This window comes from Chiloscyllium plagiosum, unplaced genomic scaffold, assembly GCF_037043375.1.
Source record: "Chiloscyllium plagiosum isolate Xiang-an unplaced genomic scaffold, Cpla_swu_hap1 HiC_scaffold_12, whole genome shotgun sequence".
Taxonomy (NCBI): domain Eukaryota; kingdom Metazoa; phylum Chordata; class Chondrichthyes; order Orectolobiformes; family Hemiscylliidae; genus Chiloscyllium; species Chiloscyllium plagiosum.
In genome coordinates, this window is record NW_028270150.1 from 29,848,182 (window position 1) to 29,856,433 (window position 8,252).

At 56.1% G+C, this 8,252-nt stretch overlaps 1 protein-coding gene across 12 annotated transcripts in view; it reads right to left on the minus strand.

The window, feature by feature from the left end:
• sona (SON DNA and RNA binding protein a) overlaps window positions 1-3,370 on the minus strand; it is a 76,484-nt gene extending 73,114 nt beyond the window's left edge. For 11 of the 12 annotated variants that reach the window (XR_015758825.1, XR_015758824.1, XR_015758822.1 and 8 more), the window contains exon 1: window positions 3,250-3,370. Coding sequence is in view for 7 of the 12 variants with exons in the window: in XM_087992576.1 (XP_087848702.1) it covers window positions 3,250-3,329 (80 nt within the window). In the remaining 5 variants the exon portion in view is untranslated. The remainder of the gene's footprint in view (window positions 1-3,249) is intronic. The other variant, XM_087992577.1, reaches the window with a different exon arrangement.
• Between the last annotated feature and the right edge of the window lie 4,882 nt (window positions 3,371-8,252).

Genomic DNA, 8,252 nt, shown 5'->3' on the forward strand with positions numbered 1-8,252 from the left:
GTGAGGACGGGGGGGGTGAGGACGGGGGGGGTGAGGACGGGGGGGGTGAGGACGGGGGGGGTGAGGACGGGGGGGGGGTGAGGACGGGGGGGGTGAGGACGGGGGGGGGGGGGTGAGGACAGGGAGGGGGGGCGGAGGACGGGGGTGGGTGAGGACGGGGGGGGGTGAGGACAGGGAGGGGGGCGGAGGACGGGGGGGGGTGAGGACGGGGGGGGGGTGAGGACAGGGAGGGGGGGCGGAGGACGGGGGGGGGTGAGGACGGGGAGGGGGGTGAGGACGGGGGGGGGGGTGAGGACGGGGGGGGGTGAGGACGGGGGGGGGGGTGAGGACGGGGGGGGGTGAGGACGGGGGGGGGTGAGGACGGGGGGGGGGGGGGTGAGGACGGGGGGGTGAGGACAGGGAGGGGGGGTGAGGACGGGGGGGGGTGAGGACAGGGAGGGGGGGGTGAGGACAGGGGGGGTGAGGACGGGGGGGGGTGAGGACGGGGAGGGGGGTGGTGAGGACGGGGGGGGGGGTGAGGACGGGGAGGGGGGGTGAGGACAGGGAGGGGGGTGAAGACAGGGAGGGGGTGAAGACAGGGAGGGGGTGAAGACGGGGGGGGGTGAAGACGGGGGGGGTGAGGACAGGGAGGGGGGGGGGGAGGACGGGGGGGGGTGAGGACAGGGGGGGGTGAAGACAGGGGGGGGGGGGTGAAGACAGGGGGGGGGTGAAGACAGGGGGGGGGTGAAGACAGGGAGGGGGTGAAGACAGGGAGGGGGTGAAGACAGGGAGGGGGTGAAGACAGGGAGGGGGGTGAGGACGGGGGGGGGTGAGGACGGGGGGGGTGAGGACAGGGAGGGGGGGCGGAGGACGGGGGGGGTGAGGACGGGGGGGTGAGGACGGGGGGGGGGGTGAGGACGGGGGGGGGTGAGGACAGGGAGGGGGGGGCGGAGGACGGGGGGGGTGAGGACGGGGGGGGGTGAGGACGGGGGGGTGAGGACGGGGGGGGGGTGAGGACGGGGGGGTGAGGACGGTGAGGGGGGGGACGGTGAGGATGTGGGGGGGGTGAGGTGGACCGGGGGGGGGGGGGGGGGGTTAGGACGGGGGGGGGGGGGGTGAGGACGGGGAGGGGGATGAGGACGAGGGGGGTGAGGACGGGGAGGGGGATGAGGATGGGGAGGGGTGAGGACAGGGAGGGGGGGTGAGGACAGGGAGGGGGGGTGAGGACAGGGAGGGGGGGGTGAGGACAGGGAGGGGGGGCGGAGGGGGGGCGGAGGAGGGGGGGCGGAGGAGGGGGGGCGATGAGGACAGGGAGGGTGGTTGAGGACAGGGAGGGGGGATGAGGACGGGGAGGGGGGGTGATGACGGGGAGGGGGGGTGAAGACGGGGAGGGGGGGGTGAAGACGGGGAGGGGGGGGTGAAGACGGGGAGGGGGTGTGAGGACGGGGAGGGGGGGTGAGGACGGGGAGGGGGGGTGAGGACGGGGAGGGGGGGTGAGGACGGGGAGGGGGGGTGAAGACGGAGAGGGGGGGTGAAGACGGGGAGGGGGGGTGAGGACGGGGAGGGGGGGGTGAGGACGGGGAGGGGGGTGAGGACGGGGAGGGGGGGTGAAGACGGGGAGGGGGGGTGAAGACGGGGGGGGGGGGTGAAGACAGGGGGGGGGGGTGAAGACAGGGGGGGGGGGTGAAGACAGGGGGGGGGTGAAGACAGGGGGGGGGTGAAGACAGGGGGGGGTGAAGACAGGGGGGGGGTGAAGACAGGGGGGGGGTGAAGACGGGGGGGGGGGGTGAGGACAGGGAGGGGGGGCGGAGGACGGGGGGGTGAGGACAGGGGGGGGTGAAGACAGGGGGGGGGTGAAGACAGGGGGGGGGTGAAGACGGGGGGGGGTGAAGACGGGGGGGGTGAAGACAGGGGGGGGGTGAAGACAGGGGGGGGGGTGAAGACAGGGAGGGGGTGAAGACGGGGGGGGGGTGAAGACGGGGGGGGGGGGTGAAGACGGGGGGGGGTGAGGACAGGGAGGGGGGGCGGAGGACGGGGGGGGGTGAGGACGGGGGGGGTGAGGACAGGGAGGGGGGGCGGAGGACGGGGGGGGTGAGGACGGGGAGGGGGGGTGAGGACGGGGAGGGGGGTGAGGACGGGGGGGGGTGAGGACGGGGGGGGGTGAGGACGGGGGGGGTGAGGACGGGGAGGGGGGTGAGGACGGGGGGGGGTGAGGACGGGGGGGGGTGAGGACGGGGGGGGTGAGGACAGGGAGGGGGGGTGAGGACGGGGCTGGGTGAGGACGGGGGGGGTGAGGACGGGGGGGTGAGGACGGGGGGGGTGAGGACAGGGAGGGGGGGGTGAGGACGGGGGGGGTGAGGACGGGGGGGGTGAGGTCAGGGAGGGGGGGGTGAGGACGGGGGGGGTGAGGACGGGGAGGGGGGGTGAGGACGGGGAGGGGGGTGGTGAGGACGGGGGGGGGTGAGGACGGGGAGGGGGGGTGAGGACAGGGAGGGGGTGAAGACAGGGGGGGGTGAAGACAGGGGGGGGGTGGCGCGGAGGGGGTGGCGTGGGGGGGGGTGGCGCGGGGGGGTGGCGCGGGGGGGGTGGCGCAGGGGGGGTGGCGCAGGGGGGGTGGCGCGGGGGGGTGGCGCAGGGGGGTGGCGCAGGGGGGTGGCGCGGGGGGGTGGCAGGGGGGAGGGCGGGGGGGGAGGGGGGGTAGGGGGGAGGGCGGGGGAGGTAGGGGGGGTAGGGGGAGGGCGGGGGAGGTAGGGGGGGGTAGGGGGAGGGCAGGGGGGTAGGGGGTTGGGGGGGTAGGGGGGAGGGCAGGGGGGGTGGGGGGGGGGGTAGGGGGGATAGGGGGGAGGGCGGGGGGGGAGTAGGGGGGAGGGCGGGGGGGAGTAGGGGGGAGGGCGGTGGGGGGTAGGGGGGAGGGCGGAGGGGGTGAAGACGGGGGGTGGGTGAGGACGGGGGGTGGGTGGCGGAGGACGGGGGGGGTGAGGACAGGGAGGGGGGGTGAGGACGGAGGGGGGGTGAGGACGGGGGGGGGGTGAGGACGGGGGGGGGGTGAGGACGGGGGGGGGGTGAGGACGGGGGGGGGGTGAGGACGGGGGGGGGTGAGGACGGGGGGGGGGGTGAGGTCAGGGAGGGGGGGGTGAGGGTAACGTTTAAACTCAGGCTCCTGCCACAATCAGGCCCGAAATCTACTGCGAACCTCGTCCTGTCATTTCCAACAACTCAATCACTCCCACTCCATCAGAGAGTTTACTTTGTCCATGATCATCCCATTACCTCCGCTGTTTCTCATCCTCTATCTCCTTTATCTTCTTAACGACAAAAGACCGAAAAATCTCCTCAATGTTGGTCGCCATGGCGCTTCTGCAGCCCGAGGCCTCGCACAGTGAGCATGCGCTGGCCTCCTCCAAACCACCGGGGGAGGAATACCTGCTCTGGCCTCCTCCTAACCACCAGGGGGAGCACTACCTGTTCTGGCCACTTCCCAGCCACCAGGGGGAGCACTACCTGCTCCGTCCTCCTCCCAGCCACAAAGCGGAGCATTACCTGCTCTAGCCTCCTCCCAGCCACCAGGGGGAGCACTACCTGATCTGGCCACCCAATCACCACAGCGGGAGGAGTACCAGCTCTGACCACCTCCTTGCCACTAGGGAGTGGTAGCTGAGGAAACACTACCTGCTCTAAAGTCCTTCACCATTAGGGGGAGCAGCAAGGTTTTATATTAGGAGCTTTGTACTGAAATGTCTGAGGAGAAATAGAAGTGAATTAATGCTCAGGAAGAGAATTATTCTGCTAGAATCGTATAATCAAACAGTACAGAACAGGTTTCTCGTCCAATCCTGCATTACTGTTTTGGTAGAAATAGGCTCGAAGAACAGCTAATGAACTTTCCAACTAAAGGGAATATTTTGAGGGACAAATCATAATATTTAAGAACAGCTAATAGTTTAATATTTTATGAAGACTAGCGCATTTCAAGTTCCAGTTGCTGAGATATACACGCAGAGTGGTGCGTCGAGGCTAAACAGGGAAATGCTCAATAGGCAAAATGTTCATTCAGGAAGGCACTGGACATATCAAGAAACAATTTGGGAGTATGCAGATTGCTGGAGGGAGCACTCAAACTTCCAATCACTTCATCTACCTGACCTTTTAAGCAGCACCTGCGCCACACTTTTCAGAGTTTACTGATTGCACATTGCACTTCTTAGCCCTCCCACATGGTAAAACAAGAGTAAATGTAAACAGAATGTTGACCTGAAATGTATGTTATTAATATAAACTGGAAAAATAAGTGCAGTGGGACTTATCCTAGTGTGCTTCCTGTAACGATTGAACAGTATAGTGCCCTAAAAAATTTCAAACTTGTCATCTGCTTTACAAGTTTCAAAAATAATTTTTATTATCCAAAAGCAACATTTTAGAATTATCTATAAGTCTTGCAGCATTCATCACTCACAAAGGACATTGAGTAATCACCCGCTCATAACATGTCATGATCAGTTATTAATCAACAATGCCAGGATCAGATTCAACAGTAGATGTTCTGGGGTGTTCTTGTGGTGCAGAGGTAGTGTCCCTACCTTTGGACTAGGCCTAAGTTCAAGTCTCACCTGCGAGTCCAGAACTAGAGGGCATAGGTTTAGGGTGAGAGGGGAAAGATATAAAAGAGACCTAAGAGGCAACTTTTTTCACGCAGAGGATGGTACGTTTATGGAATGAGTTGCCAGAGGAAGTGGTGGAGGCTGGTACAATTGCAACATTTAAGAGGCATTTGGATGGGTATATGAATAGGAAGGGTTTGGAGGGATATGGGCCAAGTGCTGGCAGGTGGGACTAGATTTGGGTTGGGATATCTGGTCGGCATGGACGGGTTGGACCAAAGGGTCTGTTTCCATGCTGTACATCTCTATGACTCTAGAGGTGTGTAATAATACCCCTTAACAGATTCAATACAAAAATAAGTTAAAATAGAAAAAAGTTCTCTAATCTACCAAAAATTAAAAGGCAGTGGGACTAGTAATCCAGAATTCTGGGAGTGTGGGTTCAGATCCCACCATAACAGATGTTGAAATTTGAATGCAAAAAGTATTGGACTTAAAAGAAAAGCTAGCATGTTCTGATCATTTGACCATTACTGATTGTTGTAAAAATCCATCTGGTTCACTCATGTCCTTTAGGGAAGGAAATCTGCCATCCTTACCTGGTCTGGCCAAATGAGACGCTAAATCTTTAGCTATGGGATTGACTCTTAACTGCCTTCTGAAATGGCCGAGCAAGCCACTTAGTCCAAATGCCAGCCAACGATGCCTAAATCCCATGAATGAGCATTAAAACAACTGTAAAAAGCAACAAATATCAGATAGCAACATTGTCTGTTCACACGATTTACATTTCCAGCATCTTCAGATTTTGTAACTAGCATTTATATAAAGGTGAATCCTGATGCATCATTTACATTAGCATAGTTTGACAGTGAAATACATCAGAAAATGAAGAAGAAATCTATATAGGTGAAACAATGAACAGCACCAAGGGGTCTGTTTCCATGCTGTTTAACCAGTGGAGTGCCACAAGGATCGGTGTTGGGTCCTCTACTTTTTGTCATTTTTGTAAATGACTTGGATGTGAGCATAAGAGCATAAACTATTAAGTGTGCAGATGACACCAAAATTAGAGATTTTAGGTGTAGTGGACAGCGAAGAAGGTTACCTCAGATTACAACAGGATCTTGATCCGATGGGCCTATGGGCTGAGAAGTGGCAGATGGAGTTTAATTTAGAAAAATACAAGGTGCTGAATTTTGGGAAAGCAAATCTTAGCAGGACTTATACACTTAATGGTAAGGTCCTAGGGAGTGTTGCTGAACAAAGAAACCTTGGAGTGCAGGTTCATAGCTCCTTGAAAGTAGAGTTGCAGGTAGATAGGATAGTGAAGAAGGCGATTGGTATGCCTTCCTTTATTGGTCAGAGTATTGAGTACAGGAGTTGGAAGGTCATGTTGCAGCTGTACAGGACATTGGTTAGGCCACTTTTGGCATATTGCGTGCAATTCTGGTCTCCTTCCTATTGGAGGATGTTGTGAAACTTGAAAGGGTTCAGAAAAGATTGACAAGGATGTTGCCAGGATTGGAGGATTTGAGTGTAGAGAGAATCATAGAGTCATAGAGATGTTTAGCATGGAAACAGACCCTTTGGTCCAACCCGTCCATGCTGACCAGATATCCCAACCCAATCTAGTCCCACCTGTCAGCACCCGGCCCATATCCCTCCAAACCCTTCCTATTCATTTACCCATCCAAATGCCTTTTAAATGTTGCAATTGTACCAGCCTCTACCACTTCCTCTGGCAGCTCATTCCATACTCGTACTACCCTCTTCGTGAAATGGTTGCCCCTTAGGTCTCTTTTATATCTTTCCCCTCTCACTTTAAACCGTCTAGTTCTGAACTGCCCCCACCCCGGGAAAAAAAACCTTGTCTGTTTATCCTATCCATGCCCCTCATGATTTTATAAACCTCTATAAGGTCACCCCTCAGCCTCTGATACTCCAGGGAAAACAGCCCTAACCTATTCAACCTCTCCCTATAGCTCAAATCCTCCAACCCTGGCAAAATCCTTGTAAATCTTTTCTGAACCCTTTCAAGTTTCACAACATCTTTCCGGGGATGCATAGGCTGGGGCTGTTTTTCCTGGAGGGTCAGAGGCTGAGGGGTGATCTTATAGAAGTTTATAAAATCATGAGGGTATGAATAGGGTAAATAGACAAAGTCTTTTCCCTGGGGTGGGGGAGTCCAGAACTAGAGGGCATAAGTTTAGGGTGAGAGGGGAAAGATATAAAAGAGACCTAAGGACAACCTTTTCATGCAGAGGGTGGTGTGTGTGTGGAATGGGCTGCCAGAGGAAGTGGTTGAGGCTGGAACAATTGCAACATTTAAGAGACATCTGGATGGGTATATGACTAGGAAGGGTTTGAAGGGATATGGGCCAGGTGCTGGCAGGTGGGACTAGATTGGGTTGGGACATCTGGTCGCCGTGGACGAGTTGGACTGAATAGTCTTTTTCTGTGCTGTACATCTCTATGACTCTATGACTCCACGACTGGCAGAAACTGAAAAAGGAAAGACTCAAAAGACAGAGATTTTGAAATAGATTCACCAAGTCAATACCTGAGAGAGGCAGGTAGTTAGGTTGAAATTGACATAATTAAAAATCACACAATACAAGGTTATAGTTCTTTCCCAAAACTATATTGTAACAAATCAAGATCTTTCCCTACTGCAGACATAGTGTCTATCCCTTTAAACCTACTTCTAACTGAAATTGTGTGAAAAGTTGGTAAAATCAGTGTTTAGACCAGTGGTTACATAATGCATGAGACAACAATATAACAGCATTCCTGATGCTGCTTCTAACCAAAGAAGGGAGGCTGATATTACTGAGTCTAAGTAGACAATGACAGGTTCAACAAAAGTCACCAATTTCACACGAGTTGGCAACTGGGTAAGTGGATTGGCACTACACATGACCTCAGTATCTCTTTCTGGGCTGGGAATAGAAAAGCAAAAGTTAGCGTTGTTGACCTCGGCATATGACCCTTTCTGACAGTGCACTTTGCAAACATACAAATCAGGAGCAGGACTCAGCCGTCCAGTCCCTTGAATCTGCTCTGCCAGTCAATAAAATCATGGCTGATCTGACTGAGCTGTCATATTGTATCCTGCCCTTGATCACCTTTCACTCACTTTTTAAACAAGAATCTATCCATCTCTGCCTTAATAATATTCAAGGACTTCAACCAAGGATAGAAATAAACTCAGTGGCAGTTCTTCTAAAGCCTTCCAACACTCATTTTCATTAAAATCTGCTTCTTAATCATCTTGTCTGTAGACTCCTTCTGCAGCTATGTCACAGCAATCTAGGTTTGTTCAATATATCGTATTAATTGCATGACACTATGATCTAGTGCTATAAATTCTGTGTCTTATGATCCTACCTCACGAGCTACCTGACGAAAGAGCAGCACTCCGAAAGCGAGTGCTTCCAAATAAACCTGTTGGGCTGTAACCTTGTATTGTGTGATTTTTAATTTTGTCAATTTCAACCTACATGCAAGAAGCCCTGGGATAATTCACTGTCACATATAAATGCTTGGGAACACCACCGTCTGCAAGTCTCTCTCCAAGTCTTTCACCATCATGACTGTTTTCTGTTGCAGTGTCCCTTCCTAAGAGCACTAAAGTAATATCTTCAGCGCGTAGACCACTGAGCTAAGAGCAGC